Raw genomic sequence first — 22,746 nt, 5'->3', positions numbered from 1 at the left:
GTGAAGAATGACGCCTATGGAATGCCAAATATGGACAAGGAAAGTCACTGTTTATTGTTGTACTTTCCCAAGCGCTTATTACAGTGCACTGCACACAGTAAGTGCTCAATAAATGTGATTGAATGAAAGAATGATTGAAAATGGGATGGGAAATCTGTTTGCCTTTATATGTTTTTGGTCTTGTCTTTTGTTTTACTTTCTATCTTGCTTCTACAAGGTGGAATAGAGGACCTTTCCCTACTTCTCTCACCTTCCCCTTCCTTCCCTAAAGTCAGTTTGAATGCTGGGTCAAGTGAAAGATAGGTGAGAGCTCAACAAGGTCTTCTGCAGCTGCTAAGCATGCAGAGGTTAGTGGTTCCACGACCACAGGTCCAACTCACTCTTTGTGCCAGGGTAATGGTCTGGCAGAGGGTGAGGGAGGATAGCTCAGTGCAGACAGTCAGGCCCCAAGGAAAAAGTCCTCCCCCTTCCTCCTGGGCCATCTTCAGTGACTTCTTCATGCCTAGGGCTGCTGTTCCACTTCAAGGAAAACTAAGTTCCTTTCAATACTGTAATATTTCTGGGTGTATATGTAGCTATACATACACATTTACATACACATACACAAGTCCTTGTGACTTGAAGAAAATGCCATCTGTGGAGACTGGTGCTGGGACCACAGATTGTACCTTGTTCTGCTGTCCTGTTTGTGTGTTTCTGAATAGGAGTGTGCCCAGGGCAGCTGAAGGAAAAATTGCTGTTTTTAATGTCTGACTCCTCCCCATCCCTGTTCCTCTCAAACACATCTTCAGTGAGGCCAAGCCCTCTCTGGGGCAGTACCTTCTAGTGTTTCAAAGTATTGGCTGAAACTGGTAGGGGACGGACCCCGGGCTATTGCTTTCAAATGTTCATGACTCCTGTCTTTGAGGTTTCAGTTTGGCCCAAGTTCACAGTGTGTAATTGTCCCTTTTAGGTGCTGTATATGGATGCGGTGGAGTATTTTCCTGATCAGCTCCAAGTGATAATTGATCTAATGACAGAGAAGGAGTTAAGAGTAAGACTACCACTAGAAGAATTGGAACTGCTACTAGAAGATTAAAAAGATGTTACAAGATGGAAGTGGAAAATATCAATTTCATGTTTCCAAGGTGAAGTCATCACAATCCAATGGACTGCATGGTACTGTTTGAGAGACTCTCATTAGCTTGGAAAAATTTGTTTTAATATAGCACGAGACACAGACAGCAGGGTTTTGCCAGTTATAGCCAGCTGGTAAAAAAAAAAAAAAGCAAAACAAAAACCCCAAGTGAACTTTCATGTAAAGATCTTTATGATTTAAAACCATGTGTATATGTACAGGGAGCCTATATTGAAATACTTGCTGGTGGTTAAAATCATTTGTGGTTGAACTGTGCTTTTGTTAGGTTCCATTCTAATAACTTCTGCTTAGTACGGTTCAGGCTCAGCCACAGAGCAATGGATCCTATTTCTTTATCCGAATAGCTCATGGATCAAGCCAAAGATGCTCGTGTCTTGCAGTCTGCACTAGACTAGGAATTAGTTGAAATGATAGGAAACGATCCAGTTGTTCCCCTCCTTATTAGGTCTGAGAGCACCTCACCTCCTCAATGACATTTGAGTGCTATGTGCAAAGGACTGTACTAAGTACTTGGGAGAGCACAACACAACAGAGTTGGTAGATACACTCCCTGCCACAACAAGCTTACTCAGTGAAAGCTGTCCAGGGGCCTGAATGGGTTTCTGGAGGGAAAAACACTTATATTTTTTCAGTTGACAAACTTTCTGGAAAGGTCAAGAATGCCAACTCCCCTTAGTCCTGCAAAATCTTTCCCAGCCAAGGTGTCCCAATTAGGGAATGCTGAATTAAGTATGTCCTGTGAATGAAGACATTTAAAGTTTTTAGAGTTACTTCCTATAGCACTGAAGAATTTAGGCAGCATTCTTTTGTTTCTGTCTAAAAGGCTGTGAAAAACAATGTAAAAGTTTAGAAACTATTTTTTACTTTTTAAAATTAAAGCCCTTCCTTGCAGTAATTTGAAAACATTTATAGTTTAGTACTGATTACTCTGGGGCATGTTAGTTATATAGTCCACCATCTGCTTGCTAGCCTCTTTTTTTACAATCTTTACTGGGTAAAAACAAACCAATGGGTAATGCTATTCTTTACCCTGGGAGTTTGCATTTCTGAAGTATCTTTAATGATTTTGACAAATATTGTTTAAAACTTACAAGAAATGTATTTATGGCCAGAGGAGGAAATTAGGCTTTGGTTGATTTAAGTCTGGCAGTGCCAACCTAAAATGTCAGAAGTCCCACCCCTTTAGGGCTCAGGGCTAGGGTCTGGCACCACATTGTATAGAGACCACAAAAAGCTGAAACCCAAACATTTTTAATTCTAGCTCTTTAAATGCCCTCTGAGGGTCCAAGATAAAATACATAACCTCACAGGCCTGAGGGCTGCCTGAATCGGGGAGTCATATTGGCTCATGTTGCCTCAGTGCTGGTTGAGGAAGCTGCCGGGGAGCAAAGGAGACCACTGAGTTTCTCACTAAAATTGGTTATTGGCCATCAATAGCGTCAGGTAACTGTACTAAGTGCTTGAGTGGATACAAGCAAATCAAAGCATACTGTTAATTGACTGTTTAATGACAACTCTAGCTCACCTTAGACTTAAAGATTATACTGATGGTGAGATTAGGCCAAAACCAAAGCATCACTTCCACATCTTATATGTGAAAGTCAGTCTCTTGCTGCCTAGTACATTTTTTTTTTACTTCCAGTCCCTCCTGCCCCGGCCTTCTCATCGTTCCTGGCCTAAGGCACTCACCTCATTGCCGAAGCCACACAACTGGTGACCATTCACCTGTGCTGGCCTGGTTTCATTGTATCTTGACAAGCTTCTCTTCTGTTACCCTAATTTCACCTCAGCAAAGAGAAGCTGGTTAGGTATCTTCTTGTCCATTCCTGTACCTCACTGTCTGTTATACAGCCCATGGAAGAAGGGGATCAACCTACAAACAATTGCATTCTTTCTGAAACAGCACATTTTATTGAGAAACTCTCGGGATCATGGTGAACAATAACTAGTACAGGCTGGTGAGTACCCCTCCCAATACCAGATGTAAGAGATATATAAAATGCTTTGTTTTGCCCAAAGAGAAGTAAATAAGAATATATTCTCTCCTTCCCCTCCTGCAAATTTCCACAGATGTTTTTACGACAACCTAATTTTCTCACAGCTCTCAGGTAGGCAAGTTGGTTAAATTAGAGATAGAGTCCCTCTGGGGTACCTTCTTGCTTTTTATAAAGAACATTCTCTTTTGATTTTTTAAAGTCTTCATTTGTTACTTTCATTCTGCGTTCTCGCAAAGCCATCAAACCAGCTTCAGTACAGATTGCCTGCAAGAAAAAAAATAGGGCTTCTTAAAACTAAAGAGCACATTAACTGCCACTAGGTTTTCCTCCATACCCTCCCCACCTGTAGGGAGTACAGGTACTCTGACCCTGATATAAAGCACTGCTACAGCTAGTCACTAAAACATGAAAGTTGGCAGGCCAGAGGGAGAGCTCCCTCCCTATGCTACCTTAACATTTACTGTGCTTAATTTTTTACACCTTGGCACTAGAAAATGATGTAATCTAAACATTTTAAATGAAAATATTAATTAAAAAAAACACACACACCAAAAAACAGCACCTAGTTCCATTGAACAAAGTCTGTTAGAGCCTCACCTTTATATCTGCTCCAGAGAGATCATCCTTAGCCATGATCAGATCATCTAAAGTTACATCATCGGCTAAAGTCATTCTGCTGGTATGAATCTGAAAGATGCGCTTCTTTGTCTTTTCATCTGGCAGGGGAAACTCGATCTTCCTGTCGATACGGCCTGTGTTTAAAACACAAGTTCAGTGCCATCCACACCTGGTTCCTCTCTAGCTTGACCACGTCACATTTACAGACAGCAATGCCCTTGTTCACTTGAGCCCATGGCTTTCACCCTACTTTTGAAAGGTCAAAGGTTAGGTGAAAGCTAGAGAGGGTGATTGATCTTGATCAGGACCACAGATCTGACTAACTCTTGAAAAATTTTGTTCAAATAATTTCACAGTTCAGTAACTGGCTCATTTTTTCATTAAAAATCCCTGTAAAAAAAATCCAGCCACCTTAACAGTTTTAGTAAACACATTTTCTGAGTAAGCATCAAATGAAGTTTTAGAATATTCAGATATTAAATTCAATAACTGTCTGGTGACATATTTTAAAAAATTCAAACCAGTAGCTTTCTGAACTAATAACCACAAACCTTTTTTCACTTAAACTCCAAATTCCATTATTGAGCAAATGTGGACTATATGGAATTTAAAGGCAAAATATTCTTCTCATGCCCTACATTTTGCTCTTACCCCTAGGTAAGTTACGTCAAACAGATTTTCTGACACCTTTAATTTTTCAGGCCACAATTTTATCAAGTTTCTTCCCATTCCCACACCAAAACTGGTCCCGTTCTCTATCTTAATCGAAGTGGTTTAAATTTTAGGATTAACATGAATACAATCCTGAGCTACAAACCTTCCTCAACTTGTTTTCTACTTATCCTAATCCTAACTAGTTATTTAAAGTGAAAGTTCTTCTGTCTTCCAGTAAGATGAGGCCTTTACCTGGTCTGATTAATGCGGGATCCAAAGTTTCTATTCGGTTCGTTGCCATGATAACTTTCACATCTCCTCTAGAGTCGAAGCCATCCAACTGGTTCAGCAACTCCAACATTGTTCGTTGAATTTCTCTTTCACCTCCAGAATTTGAATCGTACCTTTGACGAGGGGCAGAGAATAGGAAAAGATAAATGAAGAGAAGAATAAGCTGCTGCATTAAAACCTTTTAATGGTCTAATTTTAGATTGGGTCATTGTAAAAATTACTGCACAGTGTTTGTGAAGAAATGACAATGGAAGGAATGTACTCAAACCTCTTATTATTACTGGGGTGCCTGGTACTGAACAATATGACATCCTAACCCAATTCACTCATTTCAACCTGATCCAGACAGGAGGAAAAGGTGATTTAGTCTCAAGGATTCATGGTCTTGATTTTTGGATGAGGAATAACAGAACAGTCACACAGGTTCTGGGATGGGAAGGAAGGCTGACCTACTCCAGTGCTCAATACAGTGCTTGGCACCTAGTAAGTGCTTAACAAGTACCACCGTTATTACTATTACAAAGCCCAAAGGAGAGACTACCTCTTGGTGCCAATGGCGTCAATTTCATCGATGAACACAATCGACGGTGCGTGCTCCTCCGCTACTCGGAATAGCTCCCGAACAAGCTTCGGACCATCCCCAAGGTACTTCTGTATTAGCTCAGAACCAACAACTCTCAGGAAGGTTGCCGAGGTTTGGTTCGCCACAGCTTTGGCTAACAGTGTTTTACCTGGTTTGGATTACACAAACACACGTCAGTTAGAAAGTACCATGTCTCTTCCACAGTGAGGGTTGGAGCACTGAGCTGGGCACAGGACATCTTGGCTCCAACCCTAGCTCTGCCAGTTTTTATTATCTTGCATCTAACCCATCACCTAGAACAGTGCTTGATACATAATAAGTGCTTAATGAATACAATCGTAATAATAATTAGCTGGGTCAACAAAGGCAAGTCACTCTGACTCTTGGCTCCTTTTAAGAAAATGGGATAACAATACCTGCACTCTCTTTAAACTCACTACAGCCTAAGTTCCTTGTGGGCAGAGAATGTGTTGGTTCTTTATTTTGTATTTCCCAAGCACTCAGTAGGGTGCACTGAATGAATTCTGGGTGCTCAGTAAAATGTTATTAGTACTCTCCTAGAAATTAATTTAAAAAAATTAGAAAGGAAAAAAAGTACTGTGAGCTGAGGAGGGACAGTCTATTTCAATTGCTGCATGGTTCAGTGGACAGAGCACAGGCCTAGAAGTCAAAAGGTCATGAGTTCTTATCCTGACTCCGCCACTTATCTGCCCTATGACTGTGGGCAAGTCACTTCACTTCTCTGTGCTTCAGTTACCGCATCTAAAATGGGGATAGAGACTGTGAGCCCCATTATAGGACAGGGACTGTGTCCAACCATCCCAGCACTTAGTATAGTGCCTGGCACATAGCACGCATTTAACAGATACTATAGTATTTGTAGTACTCTTGGGGCCTCAAACTCCACAGATTTCTGAGTAACTTTTTATCCTGAAAGAAAGAGGAGCTAGATTAGTGGTGGAATAGAAGCGAGGGGCAGGGGTGCTTTGAGAAAATGGTAAAAGTGAGAAGCCAGAGCAAAACAAATTGAAGCCTGTCCTTGCAAGGACTTGCAACAGTTTTGGAATCCAGGGGATGCTCTGGGCTCACATAGCTGCCTCAACTTCCAACACACAATGCCCAGAAGGCAGATAAGCCAAAAAAGAAAAGTCAGGAGATATACTCAAGACTTGACAATACTCATTCTTAATCACACTGGGCTCGGGGCAGGGAGGGCCTTCTTTTAAATTCTTACTTCAGGATATAGAAACACAATAAATTCTGCTTTAGATACACAGCTGAGCATGCATACAGTTAAACACGCAGGGTACCTGTGCCTGGTGGACCATATAGAATGACTCCTTTGGGTGGCTTGATGCCCATCTCCTCATAATATTCGGGATGGGTGAGAGGAAGCTCCACAGATTCCTAGGACAAAATGATAGCATCCACTTAAAGCAGGAGAAGGTTGTCCCTCCCACACCAATCACTGCTGAGAAGGAACATAATGCTCAACCGAGGCCCAGGGTGAAGGCTATTGGGGATGCTTCTGTACACTCCCAGCTCTGCAATTTAGGGACTTGGGAGGGCTAGCCTACTAAGGAAATAATGAAGTAGCTGCCGGGCAGATTCACCCTGGGTTAGCTAAAAGGTAAAAGAATCTCTCCTCCCCCAAGTGACTAGCTCTCTGACACTAAGCTGCCAGTGTGGCCTCTCATCTCCACGACCCACTAGATAGGAGACGGGCAATAAGGGCCCCACATTTCTGACCAAATAGAATTATTTCCTGCAAATGTAAGTGATCCATCACTGACTGAAAATACCTTAATTTCTTGAATTTGATTATCCAGTCCACCGATATCGGCATAGGTTTCCTGAGGCGCTTTCTCCACCTTCATCACTGTAACAAGGGGGTCTGTGTCATCCATCAGAACTCCTATCACAGCGTGAACCTGGCCAAAATAGTGAACAATCAATCAACAGAGTGCTGTGTGCAAGGTACTGTACTAAGCTCTTGCAAAAGTATAACAGAGTTGGCATATAGGACCTTGCCCTGAAGGGAAGACAGACACACAAGAAAAAAAATGAGAAGATGGATATGTTGATGACCTTGTCAGTTACGGGTTTTTTTTGAGAAAACTGAAGATATCAGGTGGGAACTTCCCTAATCTCTCCATGACTTTCACTACACACTCTACTCCTGCTTCCTCATATTTTTGAGGTTCCTAGCTGTCTCTCAAGAGATGTCCCAAATGTTGTACAAATCCAACCCCTTCTACCTATGCTTTGACCCGCTCCCCTCCTAAAAGCACTTGCTCCGACTCCCCTCTCTTTCATGGCCACCTTCAACTTCTCACTTTCCAACGGCTACTTCCCCTCTGTCTTCAAACAAACAAGGGAAGACATCTCCATTCTGAAGTCCTGATAACACCTCAAACTCACTGGATCTAAAACAAAACATCTTTCCCCCTACACCCACTTCTGCCCAACATTCTCATCTCAGTCAACAACAGCACTATCCTCCCTGCTTCAGAAGTTGGCAACCTTAGTGTCATCCCTAACTTCACTTGTTCAGTTCTTCCAATCAGTCTCCCAAATCTTGCCAGTTCTTCTGGCCAACAACATTGGGATTTCACCTCTTCCTCTCCATCCAAGCTCCAGTCTTGCCGTAGCGAGGCTATTACATTAGCCTCCTGGCTGGTCTCCTGGCCTCTTTCCGCGCTCCAATATATAGGATGCGCTGCTGCACAGATCCCCCAGCTAGAGCATTGGCCCACATTTCTCCTCTAGCTCTCAGTCTCAAAACTCTCCACTAGCTACTCTTGTCTCTCCACATCAGACAAAAACTCCTCATAATCTACTTTGAGGCTCTTCACCACCTGGCCCTACTTTATCCATCTGCTCTCTTCACCCATCATTTCCCAACTCCATCTTTGCTCTTCCCTCTCAACTCTCCCAATGCTGTTTTTTGGCTTGGAACACCACCCCCTCCCAAATCATACAGACTACGGTTCTCCTTACATTTGAAAATCCCTGGTCCTCCAGTAAGCTTTCCCTAATTAATTTCCCAGCACCCGTCAGCCACCTCTAGCACTTTTCAACTTATTTATACCCCCGTTTCAGCACTCATGTTTACATGGGCACTAAAATTATTTACTGGTATTTTTAGTTGTACATATTTTTATGTTTGTCTCCCTTGTTGGAGTGTAATTAAGCTAGCTCCCTGAGGGCACAGAATGAGAATGTGTCACTTCTATATTCCTTCACTAGCATAATGTAGCACCCAAAGTGGGTGATCAATACATGCTACCCCTCGGCCCCTTCCTCCTCCTTGTCTGAGGTCACAAAAGACCTCTTTCTTGCCAAATCTCAGTTGACTATTCTAATTCTTGACCTCTTAAGGTACCTCTGACATGCTGTCAACTCCCTTCTAAAATGTGCTTTTTACCAACACTATACTACTTTTTCTCTTATTGCTAAGAAAATATGAAGGTGACATGAAGATTCAAAAATAAAATGTTTTAAACTCTTCACCATTAAAAATTCTTTGGTTCTTTGTTTTGAGGACAAAACTGGCACACCTGAGAGCACTTTTCAATTTACCTTGTGGTTGAGCAAAACAGAGCAACCTGGTTCCAGAAGATCCTTGTCCACAAAAGAGAGAATACTAACATAATGCTCTGAACCCACTGACGTAGACACAATAGCATGGTTATCGTCAATGATCTCCTCCAGGGTGCCGACCGACATCGGAGTCCCTCTCAGATCATCCACCTTGGATCTCTCCTCCTATTTAAGGCAGATATTAAAATATATGCTTAAAATTCAGTGCAGCAAAACTAATGAAGACTCAAGAGGGTATAGCAAACGAAACTGAGTGTAGAGCACAGAACTGGGAGTCAGGAGATCTGGGTGTAAATCCAAGCTCCACCACTGGCCTTCAGAGTGACCTTGAGTCACTTACTCCTCATTTTTAAAATGGGTATCAGACGGACTGTGGGTCCTGTGTGCGACGGGCTGTTTCTAATCATAAGGCCTTGTATCTATCTCAGAACTTAGCACATAGGTTGAAGCAGCGTGGCTCAGTGGAAAGAGCACGGGCTTTGGAGTCAGAGGTCATGAGTTCGAATCCCAGCTCTGCCACTTGTCAGCTGTGTGAATGTGGGCAAGTCACTTAACTTCTCTGGTCCTCAGTTACCTCATCTGTAAAATGGGGATTAAGACTGTGAACCCCATGTGGGACAACCTGATTCCCCTATGTCTACCCCAGCGCTTAGAACAGTGCTCTGCACATAGTAAGCGCTTAACAAATACCAACATTATTATTATTATTATTAAGTGCCATAATAATTATTAATATTTTCGTCACTGAGAGGGGAGCAAGGTTGACTTGAACTAAGCTCAGGTATTACCTAGGAAAATGCAGTGTCATCTAAAACATTTGATAATGATTACAATGATGCCATAATGCTATCAATAGACCTTTAAAGCACACATTAATGACACTAATGCTTTAAGGAGCGCATGACTGACTGCAATTACTTTACACTTTACAGTTCAAGTGACTGTGCTTGCTTCACAAATACAAATTAGCTTTATGTGGATGGTCCAATTAAAAATAAAAGAATAATTCTTTGAATAATAGTAATAACAGTAGGATTTATTAAGTGTTTCCTACTTGCAAAGCACTGTTCTAAGCACTGGGGTGGATACAGGATAATCAGGTCTGACACAGTCCCCTGTCCCATATGGGGCTCACAGTCTAAGAGGGAGGGAGAGCAAGGAATCTAATTCCCATTTTACATGGGGGTACTGCCCAAGGTCATTCAGTAGGCCAGAGATGGAGGTTCCAGAAACAATGAGCTATACCGAATATTCCCTCACTCGACTCTGGGTCTCGGCCTGCTGTGGTGGTGGAACCCACAGGCAGTGGAAGGGAAGTGGTGTGGCAAACTGGCAGTGCTCAGCACAGAGGGCGAGAAGGAGTGGACTGCCTGATCTAAAGCTGATTCCCGCCCACGGGTTAGCCAAATCCTGATGGCCAACAGCCCATAAAGGCAGATGGAAGCCCATCTAGCCAACCCTTCCCCCAGCCCCTCTCTTACCTCTTGCTTTTCTTCCAGTGGTTTCATCTGTTCCTGATTTCTAATGAACTCTTCTTCCATGAGGAGATAATCTTTAATTCTCTCCAGTTTTAGCAATTTTAGTCTGCACTGAGTGTGAGGTGTCACTGTAATTTAAAAAGACAAAGTCTCATTGTGATAATTGTTTGGAGCAGATGGCAGTCAGTTATTCTACTCCCATTCAAGTACAAAATGTGACCCAAACATAAAGAGAGGGAAAATCCCAATCAAAATTTAAAACATAATTTTAGAATTACATAATCCAAATGCACTCCTAAAATGCTCAGTTAATTTATGTGGACAGATAAGAAATGGGAAGTGGGTGGGAGGAGGAGACAAGGAAGATAGATTTTCAAATCATTCTGAGACCAGCAAGATTGTAGATCCAAAGGCAAAATTGTAAGGCCAAGTAATTATGGTGAAACTATGTAAATGCTTCATCAGGATTGCCATTTTCCTAATCACTCTAAAAACCAAAAAAAAATAAAAAATGTGCATTTCAGTCAATCCAAACTGCACACCATGATGCATATTTTTGGGGTCTAATGTTCTACTTTTAGCACTGAACTAATTAACAGTCCATTGGGAAAATAGTAAGGGTCCTTACATTTCATTTTATTTTCCTCTATTCTTCTCCAGCTATAATTACTTAAATTCAGAATTCAAAGTAGCCACCCACCCATCAAGACACCTAAAAACTATCCTGGCACACGAACGAGGGTGCTGGTGCTCTGGGTCCAATGTCTGGGAAATGACTAGCAAACATCACCGTGGCAAGATATTCTCCAAGAGGAAAGGGCGGACCATTCCAACTCCTCAAAGCTCCTACTCCCCTGGCCTTAGCATAGAGATGCTCATCTGCTCATATGGCTTCAGCTTTACGCTGTTGACTCTCAATTCTGCATCTCTCCTCCTTTCTATTCGTATATTTCCTCCTGCCTTTGGTCCATTTCAACTTGAATGTTCTACCGACACCTCAAGTTACACATATCCACAACTGGACTAATCTTTCCTCCCAAACTTCCTCCTTTCCCTGAATTTCCCATCACTTTTGACCACAGGACTGCCTTCCCCATCTCCCAAACTCATAACCTTGGTATCATCCTTTTCCCCCACTTCTCTTTCAACCTGCAGTCCATCAGTCACCAAATCCTGTCAGTTCGAGCTTCACAATTCTTCCAGAATCTGCTCCTTCCTCTCCACCAATCTGCTCCTTCCTCTCCACCCAAACTGCCCATGCTAGCAAGCATTTTTCATATTATGTCTCAACTATGTCATTGGCCTCCTCAATGACCTCCCGGCCTCCAGCCTCTCTCCAGTCTATACTTCACTCCGTTGCCCAGATCATATTCTAAGACTATTTTAATAATACTAATTTTTGTGGTATTTGTTAAGTCCTTACTGTATGGTAAGGACTATAGAGAGCATTGAAGTAGATACGGGTTGGACACAGTTCCTGTCCTACATAGGACTCCACAGTCCAAGGGGGAGGGAGAGCAGGCATTACACTTAAAGATGAAGAAACTGAGGCAAAGAAAAGCTAAACAACTTGTCCCAAATCACGTGGCAAGTGGCAGAGCTGAGATTAAAACCCATCAATCAGTGGTATTTACTAAGGGTCTACTGTATTTCCCCCTATCTGAAATTTATTTTAATGCCTGTCTCCCTATCTAGACTAACAGCTCCTTGTTTGTGGGCAGGGAATGTGTCCACTAATCCCAAAAGCTGAGTACAGTGCTCTGCACAGAGTAAGCATTTAAATATAAAATGCCATAACCAACTCTACTCCCTTATTGGCCAACTACAGTCGCTTCCTCCACCTTTGCCCCATTTATCCTGCATTCTCCAAAGTCACCTGACCCCCTCTTTGCCAAATCTAAGGGTCTCGTCTCTATTCTAGTCCTCTTTGATGTCCCATTCACCTTTGACTCTGGGGACCACTCTCTACTCTGGGAAACATGATCTAATCCTGTTGTACTAACAAAACTTTCTCTTGGTTTTCCTCCCATTTCTCTAGTCACTCTTTCATTCGTAACCCTGAAATCCCCAGTTAACTTCGTATTTAAAAAGCTCCCTCTCAGTCTCACTGCACCCCCGCCCCTCACCCCTGGGATCATCCTATACCCCTGCTCCTATTCCTATCAAAACTCATAGAAGGAGTTAACCCATCATTAACCCACTACCTTCACTTCTACTCCTCCAACTTTCTTGAGCTCACTGTGGGCAGGGTATGTCTACCAACTCCCTTGTATAATGAACTCTCCTAAGCACTTAGTACAGTGCTCTACAGACCATAATTGCTCAACAAATACCATTGATTTGACTGAGCCATTTCAGTCAGGCTTTTGATGCCTTCATCCAACTGAGACTCCACTAAGGTCACCAAAGATCCCCTCATAGTCAAGTCCCATGAGCTCTACTCTGTCCTAATTTCCCTTGTTTTGGTGGTCAGTGACCCTCTGAACCCCCCACCCCCCGACTTAAAACACTTCAGGCCTCGGTTTTGCCAACATGGTTCTCACTTGGTTCTCCTAGTTCTGACCACTCCTCAGTTTCATTTACTGGTTCATCTTTAGATTCTAGGCTTTCCTCTAAACTGAAAGCTCACAGTGGGCAGGGAATGTGCCTGTTTGTTATAATGTACTCCCCCAAGCACTTAATACTGTGCTTTGCGCAAAGTAAGCACTCAGTAAATATGATTGAGTGAATAAATCTTTCATCCCCCATCTCTCCACTTTGGGTGTTGCACAAGGCTTTGCACTCAGTCTCTCAGGGAGCTCATCCGCTTGTATGGCTGCAGCTACCAACTTTCTGAGACAAATTCCAAATCTACCTCTCTACTCCTGACCATCCACTTCACCTGCAATCTTGCATTTCCCCTTGCTCCAGGACATCTTTGCATAGAAATCCTGCTGGCGCCCCAAATTTAATATGTTTAAAACAGACCTCCTCTTCTTCTCATCCAGGTCTCCTTCTCTTCCTTCTCCTCCTTTTAACTTTTCTGTCTCAGTCAATATCACCACCCTTCCTGGCCCAAGAGCCTCAAGTCATGGTGTCATCCTGGATTCTCCCCTATCTGGCAATTCTTGAATTCAGTCTATTGCCAGGTCAGACTAGTTCTTAGACAACAGCTTCCAGCCGCATCTCTTCCTCTCCGCTAATTCACCGCACCTTACATCCTGGCTCTCTTTCACTGCTACTCACCAACCTGCTCTCTTTGTTCCCCCACAACTGTGTCTCACTCTGGACTCTCCCAACTCCATCCCCTTGCTCACACTGTTCTCCCAGCTTGGCACTCCCTCCCTCACCAAAGCCATCTGATCCAACATTTATTTACCCAGTGGAAGCTTGCTGGCAGCATCTGGTCCCTTTGTTTTCTTCTTCTTTTTCCCCACTCTGGTAGGAACTGGAGGTTCATATTTCTTTTTCTTATCCTTTAATTTTGGGTAAGAACAGCAAAATAGAATGAGGTGAGAAAGCGCAAAGCCCAAGTTAATGAAGAATTTATTTTAAATTCATTTTTATTTAAGTGCTTATTTTGTGCAGAGCACTATACTGTGCACTGGGAAATAATCCACAGGTGGAAATTAGACAGAGTCCCTGTCCCTCAAGGGGTTTACAATCTAAAAATTTTTGCCTCCTTGTATTTTATATCTAGTGCAATTTCATTTGTTTTTCCAGGTGCAACCCCTGGTTTTATAACTGACATTTCAAATGATAGGGTTATATATTTGTCCAGCACAGTTCAGTAAATGGCTTGACACTGAAGCCCTAAATGCTTTGTAATTACCTTTTTTAAACCAAAAGTGCTTGATAATTAGATAGAGGGACAGAACAACGGCGGGGCAGTTTCTTAAAGGGATGAACAAGTCAGAAGCTAGCCTCTTCTCTTTACCATTAATTCATTATTGTGGGGTTCTGTAAAAATGCTGCTTCTTTGTGACTCTTTAATAATTAGAAATACTACAAAATAAATCCTAATATCTAGAAAATTCAATGATTCAACAACTTTTAAATCATTAGGATTCTGAAGAATTGATTTCCTAATACATAGTTTTTTGAGGTACTTAAAGATGCAGGGAACCAAAAAAAAATCAGTGTAATACACTATTTCTTTGCTCAACATTTTTATTTACTCTCTTGTTTACCTTGTCATCCTTCTTGCCACCCCCAGGACCATGGCCACCACTTTGACTTTGACCCTGAGGAAAAATCAAGACATATATCAGAATTATTAGTCCGGTACCATGATGAACATTTAAAAAAATGACTAGTTATTTTAAAAAACCTGGCAGGGATCACTGATTTTCTGCAGCCAAGCTTACCAGAAAACTCCAGGAGGTGCAAAAGCTATGCTTTAATGGATTTTTCCTCAGAAGTCTCTCCGGAAACACAAACCATTATTCTGTTCTAAGTATGCTCATGCAAAAGATTTACTACTGAGTCCCAAGAATCTGGGGCTGGTCAGTTTTCCCCCAGAAGACCAGAGTGGCCCTTCCTTCCCCATCCTCCCTTGTCGGGCCGCAGCCCTGCCTCAGCCGCAGAAGCAGAGAGTGGTTTGAAGCAATCTTCCCAACATTTTGAATATTGAGAAGGTTATGGGAGTCTGAACTATGGATGGTCTTTCAGTCCCAGTACTGCTGTAATTGTGATTGATTTTTTCCCTGAGTGTCTTTCTTTCTCCCTGCCCTAGACCCAGACCTCCCTGAGGACCAAACACCAAGCTTGAATCAGTAGCTTTGTTTGTACAACAGCCCAGCGCTTAGTACGGGGCCCCACAGCCATGGCTGAATTAATGCAGGAGCTCATGAGACTGCATAACAATAATAATAATTGTGGTATTGGTTAAGTGCTTACTGTGTTCTGTACTAAGCTCTGGGGTGGATACAAGCAAATTGGGTTGGACACAGTACCTGTCCCACATCGGACTCACAGTTTCAATCCCCATTTGAATGATGAGGTAACTGAGGCACAGAGAAGTGAAGTGACTTGCCCAAGGTCAAACAGCAGACAAGTGGCAGAGCTGGGATTAGAACCCACGACCTCTGATGACCAGGCCTGTGCTCTACCCACTATACAGTGATGCTGAAGCCTCCTCCCCGCCAGTCCCACTGCAAACATGCGGCATAAAGTCACATGAGATACAAACCCAACTGTTGCCAAAAGCTGCCTTCAAAGGAGGCGGGGTGGGCAAGCCTCTCCCCTGATCCCTCCCTTCCTGACAGCACCGTTCCCTCCGCTCCGCAGCAGAGCCTGTTTCCCAGAATGATCCCAGCATGTGGCTGGCAGGCAGAGCAGCCTGTACGTGGGTGGGAAGATGTGAGGGAGGCAGGACGGGGAGGGCAGAGGGAGCAGATAGTTGAGGATAGTGGGAAAGGCGGGGGGGAGTGGGGGGGAGTCAGCTTCCTTTTAGCTCCCCAAAGCAGCTTTCACATCCTTCCAACTTCCCCCATCCCTCTCATGGGGAGGACAGGGTTTAGGTGGGAAAATGTGGAACTTGGTTTAGGACATGTTAAATTTGAGACGTTGGCGGGACATCCAAGCAGAGATGTTCTGAAGGCAGGAGAAAAGGTGAGCCTTCATAAAAGGAGAGAGATCAGGCCTGGAGATGTAGATTTGGAATCATCCACTTAGAGGTGTAGTCAAAGCCATGGGAGCGAATGAGTTCTCCAAGGGAGAGGGTGTAGACTAGAAGGGGATTCAGACCTGAACCTTGAGGGAACTGAACCTCCCACCAAGGTTGGGATGGGAGGCAGAGGCACGTGAAAGAGACTGAGAATGAGTGGTCAGAGAGATGAGAAACTTGTTTCTGTCTTCCCATTAGACTGTAAACTCCTTCAGAGGAGGGACAGTCTACTGGATTCTCACAAGTTCATAAATATAGGGCTCAGCACTGAGTATATGTTCAATAAATACCAATGTATGTTGACACACTGTTACCAAGCCTCTCCCCTCTCCCGTCCATACTTCATTCTACTACCTGTATCAGTTTTCTAAAACATACGAGAACTGGGTATACTTATGGATACTTGGATGGATATATGGATGTTTTGCAAGCCCTGGCTCCACTGGCTTTCACCAGCTCTCCCATATACCTTCATTCTCATTACAAAATTTTATACCTGTTTCGAAAGATACAATTTTTTTTACGCTGAGAACCATATCATTTTAAATATTTCAAATTATTAAAAAGGAAACAAAGATATTGCAGTTGGGTGTGGGATTCCCTTGTGAGCAGTGGGTCTCCTTTGGCTATTCCACCTTACTACTGGCCATGTTACATGCTGATCAAAGAATGTGATTAGAAGTGACCTAATTAGCAATAACATTCCCAGGTCACAGGATTTCCCTGAATACTCTCTCAACTCCCTACACCCTCCAATTGCCACCTAAGTATTTGGGTACTTATCCCCTGCCCACGCCCCTACACTGCACTTGCTTACATATCTCTATACTCTATTGCTTCCTTCTTCTAGTGTTGGTTTTTCCTACTGTAGAGCTCTTTGAGGCAGGGATCATGTCCACTAATTTTCTTATGGTCCCTTACACATTTAGTACAGACCCCTGCACACAACAGACAAATACTACTGACTCTTTCTACAAGTACAGATTATGAGGGGTAGCAGAAGTTAAAAAAAAAAAAGGGGACCTCAAGCCCGTTGTTGGGTAGGGATTGCCTCTGTTGCTGAAGTGTACTTTCCAAGCGGTTCGTACAGTGCCGTGCACCCAGTAAGCACTCAATAAATACAATTGACTGAATGAGTGAAGCAGACATTAAAACAAGACCCCTGGCCCCCGTCCTGCCTCTGGTCTGGAACACACACACCCCCTCTCGCCCTCTAACCCGCCAGACAATTCCTCTCCCTCCCGTCAGAGCATCACTGGGGGCCCGCCTCCTCCAAGAGGCCTCCCCTGACCAAGCCCCCCTTTCCTCTTCCCCCACTCCCTTCTGCACCGCCCTGATTTGCTCCCTTTATTCATCCCCTTCCCCAGCCTTACAGCACTTATGTAAATATCTCTAATTTAATAATAATAATGTTGGTATTTGTTAAGTGCTTACTATGTGTAGAGCGCTGTTCTAAGCGCTGGGGTAGATACAGGGTCATCAGGTTGTCCCACATGAGGCTCACAGTCTTCATCCCCATTTTACAGTTGAGGGAACTAAGATCTGCTTACTCTCTTTCTCTAGGAAACTTTAAAATATAAAGTTTGGCAGTAAAATTCAGCCGAAATATCCTATTTGAATTTGGGCAGGAGGGGTTCTGGTACTGGAAGATAAGATCCATTCTAGTCTTAATTCCTTATATGACCTGCAAACATATCTGGAACTGGGCATGGTTCCCATGCTAGCTGTAAGCTCGCTGTGGGCAGGGGATGTCTCTCCCAACTCTGTTATACTTTCCCAAGCGCTTACCACAATGCTGTGCCCTAAGTAAGCGCTCCATAAATACCCCTGATGACGATGCTAACGCGGGCAGGTCAGAGGCAGGAGGTGGCATTTCCAGTAGGCCCCTCAGCTCACTCCCCCGCTACAGCTTTAACTCCTATTTACCGAGACCAGCTCCAGGCCTCCTACAATCTCATTGTCCAAAGTTTACTTCCTTCTCCAATTAAACCTGGGGGTCCTTCAGACATTTCAGCATTTGGCAAATCTTTCTGACGTTTGAATTCCCATACAAAGGTCGCCTGTCCCTTCCGAGGGCCATAAACTAAAGAGCCCAGAAAGGCCAATCCTGTCCGGCTGCCTTCTCCCCGCCGTCCCGGCTCGGTGACCCCGGGGCCCGGGGTCACCCTGGCAGCTGCAGTGTTCATTTGCTCAATCGTATTTATTGAGCGCTTCCTGTGCACAGAGCACTGCATTATGCACTTGGGAACGTGCAATATAATAATAATAATGTTATTTGTTAAGTGCTTACTATGTGCAAAGCACTGTTCTAAGCGCTGGGAGGATACAAGGTGATCAGGTTGTCCCTCATGGGGCTCACAGTCTTCATCCCCATTTTACAGATGAGGTCACTGAGACCCAGAGAAGATAAGTGACTTGTCCAAAGTCACACAGCTGACGAGTGGCGGAGCTGGGATTCGAACCCATGACCTCTGACTCCCAAGCCCGGGCTCTTTCCACTGAGCCTCACTGCTTCTCTATAATCAGAAAAAGACACATTCCCTGACCATAACGAGCTGCCAGTCCAGAAGGGGGGAGACAGACACCGATATAAATAAGTAAATTATGGTCATGACCATAATTCATGGTTTCGAATCCCGGCTCTACCACTTGTCAGCTGTGTGACTGTGGGCAAGTCACTTCACTTCTCTGGGCCTCAGTTCCCTCATCTGTAAAATGGGGATGAAGACTGTGAGCCTCATGTGGGACAACCTGATGACCCTGTATCTACCCCAGCGCTTAGAACAGCGCTCTACACATAGTAAGCGCTTAACAAATACCAACATTATTATTATTAAATTAGAGATATTTACATAAGTGCTGTAAGGCTGGGGAAGGGGATGAATAAAGGGAGCTAATCGGGGCGGTGCAGAAGGGAGTGGGGGAAGAGGAAAGGGGGGCTTGGTCAGGGGAGGCCTCTTGGAGGAGGCGGGCCCCCAGTGATGCTCTGAAGGGAGGGAGAGGAATTGTCTGGCGGGTTAGAGGGCGAGAGGGGGTGTGTGTGTTCCAGGCCAGAGGCAGGACGGGGGCCAGGGGTCTTGTTTTAATGTCTGCTTCACTCATTCAGTCAATTGTATTTATTGAGTGCTTACTGGGTGCATGGCACTGTACGAAGCACTTAGAAAGTACACTTCAGCAACAAAGGCAATCCCTACCCAACAATGGGCTCGAGGTCCAGAAGGGGGGAGACAGACCTCAAAACAAGTGCAAGTAAACAGGCATCATCAGCATCAATATAAACTCAGTTACCAAATCTGTAAAATGGGGATGAAGACTGTGAGCTTCACGTGGGACAACCTGATTACGTTGTATCTACCCCAGCGCTTAGAACAGTGCTTGGCACATAGTAAGCGCTTAACAAATACCAACATTATTATCTAATCCCCACTCTGCCATTTGTAGGCTTTGACTTTGGGCAAGTCACTTCACTTCTCTGGACCCCACTGACCTCATCTGTTAAATGGGGATGATGACTGTGAGCCTCAAATGGGACCACCTGATGACCCCGTATCTTCCCCAGCGCTTAGAACAGTGCTCTGCACATAGTAAGCGCTTAACAAATACCAACATTATTATTATTACATGGAACCACCTGATGACCCTGCCCCCCCCCAGCGTTTAGCACAGTTCTGTGCACCTAGTCAACGCTTAGCAAATAACATTATTCTTGCAAGGGACCACCTGATGGCCCTGTCTCTCCCCCAGTGCTTAGAACAGCGCTCTGGACCTAGTAAGCGCTGAACAAATACCAACATTATTATTACAAGAGACCACCTGATGACCCTGTACCTCCCCCAGCGCTTAGAACAGTGCTCAGCACCTAGTAAGCACTTAACAGATAGCTCTCCATCACCTTGCCCCTTCCTACCTCTCCTCCCTTCTCTCTTTCTACTGCCCACCCCGCACGCTCCGCTCCTCTGCCACCCACTTCTCACCATCCCCCATTCTTGCCTATCCTGCTGTCCACCACTGGGCCATGACCTCCCTGGGCCATGTCCTCCCGCTGTCCTGGAACGCCCTCCCTCCTCACCTCCGCCAAACTCATTCTCTTCCCCTCTTCAAAGCCCTACTGAGAGCTCACCACCTCCAAGAGGCCTTCCCAGACTGAGCTTCCCCTTTTCCCTCTGCTCCCTCTCTGCCCCCCTTCACCTCCCCTCAGCTAAGCCCCCTTTCCCCTTCCTTTTCCTCTGCTCCACCCCCCTCCCTTCCCCTCCCCTCAGCACTGTGCTCATTTGCACATATTTTTATTACCTTATTTATTTTGCTAATGAAATCTACATCACCTTGATTCTCTTTACTGCTACTGTTTTAATGAGATGTTCATCCCCTTGATTCTATTTATTGCTATTGTTCTTGTCTGTCCGTCTCCCCCGATTAGACTGTAAGCCCATCGAAGGGCAGGGACTGTCTCCATCTGTTACCGATTTGTCCATTCCAAGTGCTTAGTCCAGTGCTCTGCACATAGTAAGCGCTCAATAAATACTAATGAATGAATGAATATTATTATTACATGGGACCACCTGATGACCCTGTATCTCCCCCAGCGCTTAGAACAGTGCTCTGCACATAGTAAGCGCTTAACAAATACCAACATTATTATTATTATTACATGGGACCACCTGATGACCCTGTCTCTCCCCCAGCACTCAGAACAGCGCTCTGCACCTAGTAAGCGCTTAATAAACATCAATATCATTATTATTGCATGGGACCCCCTGATGGTCCTGTCTTTCCCCCAGCGCTTAGCACAGCGCTCTGCACCTAGTAAGCGCTTAACAAACACCAACGTTATTATTATTGCATGGGGCCACCTGATGGTCCTGTATCTTCCCCAGCGCTTAGCACAGGCTCTGCACCTAGTAAGCACTGAACAAACACCAACATTATTATTGCATGGGACCCCCCCCCCCCCGATGGTCCTGTCTCTCCCCCAGCGCTTAGCACAGCGCTCTGCACCTAGGAAGCGCTAAACAGACACCAACATTATTTACAAGAGAAGCAGCATGGCTCAGTGGGAAGAGCCCGGGCTTCGGAGTCAGAGGTCATGGGTTCAAATCCCGGCTCGGCCACTTGTCTGCTGGGTGACTGTGGGCAAGTCACTTCACTTCTTGGTGCATCTGGAAAATGGGGATGAAGACTGGGAGCCCCACGTGGGACAACCCGATGATCCTGTATCTCCCCCAGCGCTTAGAACAGCGCTCTGCACCTAATAAGCGCTTAACAAATACCAACATTATTATTATTATTAAAATGGGGATGAAGACTAGGAGCCTCCGGTGGGACCCTCTGATGATCCTGTATCTACCCCAGCGCTTAGCACAGTGCTGTGCACCTAGTCAGCGCTTAACAAATACCGACATTATTATTATTAAAATGGGGATGAAGACTGGGAGCCTCACGTGGGACCACCTGATGGTCCTGTCTCTCCCCCAGCGCTTAGCACAGTGCTGTGCAGCTAGTAAGCGCTTAACAAATACCAACGTTATTATTATTAAAATGGGGATGAAGACTGTGAGCTTCACGTGGGACCCTCTGATGATCCTGTATCTACCCCAGCGCTTAGCACAGTGCTGTGCACCTAGTCAGCGCTTAACAAATACCAACATTATTATTATTATTATTAAAATGGGGATGAAGACTGTGAGCTTCACGTGGGACCCTCTGATGATCCTGTATCTACCCCAGCGCTTAACACAGTGCTGTGCACCTAGTAAGCGCTTAACAAATACCAACATTATTATTATTATTATTAAAATGGGGATGAGGACTGGGAGCCTCCCGTGGGACCACCTGATGACCCTGTCTCTCCCCCAGCGCTTAGCACAGTGCTGTGCACCTAGTCAGCGCTTAACAAATACCAACATTATTATTATTATTAAAATGGGGATGAAGACTGGGAGCCTCCCGTGGGACCACCTGATGACCCTGTCTCTCCCCCAGCGCTTAGCACAGTGCTGTGCACCTAGTCAGCGCTTAACAAATACCAACATTATTATTACTATTAAAATGGGGATGAAGACTGGGAGCCTCCCGTGGGCCCCCCTGATGACCCTGTCTCTCCCCCAGCGCTTAGAACAGTGCTCTGCACCTAGCCAGCGCTGAACAAATACCACCATTATTATTATTACTTATTATTATTAGAGGAGCGAAGGGGGGGGGGGGGGCGGAGGACAATGACTCCACAAAACTGTGTGGCGGCGCCCCTCCCCGCTCCTCCGGCCCGGTTCCCCTTCCTCCTCCTCCTTCTCTCCTTCCTCCTCCTCCTTCTCCCGTGGCCGCCCCGGACCCCGCAGGCCTCGGCCGGCCGCGCTCCGACCGTGGGCCTCGGTTCCCTCACCATCTTCTGCTGCTGCTGCCGCCGCTGCCGCCACCGCCGCCGCCGGAAGTGCGCCAAACTACGGCGGCCCCGCGGGGACACAACGCGTCGGAGCCGACGGAAGCCGGGAGCGTCCAATTGCCGCCGGGAGGGAAAACGCGGAGATGCTGGGACTTGTCCGAGTGGTTCGGCGCTCGCTGGGTCCTAAGAAAGACGAGCGTTGGGCTTTGGGAAGCGCGGGCTGCCTAGGTGCACAGCACACTGTTCTAAGCGCTGGGGGAGATTATTATTATTATGATTACTACTACTATTACTAATAATAATAAGGATGCAGGTATTTGTTAAGCGCTTACTAGGTGCACAGCACACTGTTCTAAGCGCT

At 44.9% G+C, this 22,746-nt stretch overlaps 2 protein-coding genes across 2 annotated transcripts in view; one reads left to right on the top strand and one right to left on the bottom strand.

Moving 5' to 3' along the window:
- NRDE2 (NRDE-2, necessary for RNA interference, domain containing) overlaps positions 1-2,041 on the top strand; it is a 55,530-nt gene extending 53,489 nt beyond the window's left edge. Inside the window, exon 14 of the mRNA XM_029057725.2 lies at positions 953-2,041. Within this exon, the coding sequence (XP_028913558.2) occupies positions 953-1,078 (126 nt within the window). The 3' untranslated portion in view covers positions 1,079-2,041. The remainder of the gene's footprint in view (positions 1-952) is intronic.
- Positions 2,042-3,026: 985 nt separating this feature from the next.
- Positions 3,027-22,422, bottom strand: PSMC1 (proteasome 26S subunit, ATPase 1). The gene is made up of 11 exons (XM_029057738.2): positions 22,386-22,422; positions 14,532-14,585; positions 13,721-13,817; positions 10,366-10,490; positions 8,864-9,049; positions 7,084-7,212; positions 6,592-6,688; positions 5,240-5,429; positions 4,660-4,811; positions 3,733-3,887; positions 3,027-3,399 (listed from the first exon to the last, which is right to left on the bottom strand). The coding sequence occupies exons 1-11, from the start codon at positions 22,386-22,388 to the stop codon at positions 3,265-3,267; spliced, it is 1,323 nt and encodes a 440-aa protein (XP_028913571.1). The 5' UTR covers positions 22,389-22,422; the 3' UTR covers positions 3,027-3,264.
- Positions 22,423-22,746: the final 324 nt, after the last annotated feature.

This window comes from Ornithorhynchus anatinus, chromosome 1 (genome assembly GCF_004115215.2).
Source record: "Ornithorhynchus anatinus isolate Pmale09 chromosome 1, mOrnAna1.pri.v4, whole genome shotgun sequence".
Taxonomy (NCBI): Eukaryota; Metazoa; Chordata; class Mammalia; order Monotremata; family Ornithorhynchidae; genus Ornithorhynchus; species Ornithorhynchus anatinus.
The sequence above is the reverse complement of the archived record's forward strand: the minus strand, read 5'-3'. Positions and strand labels throughout refer to the sequence as shown.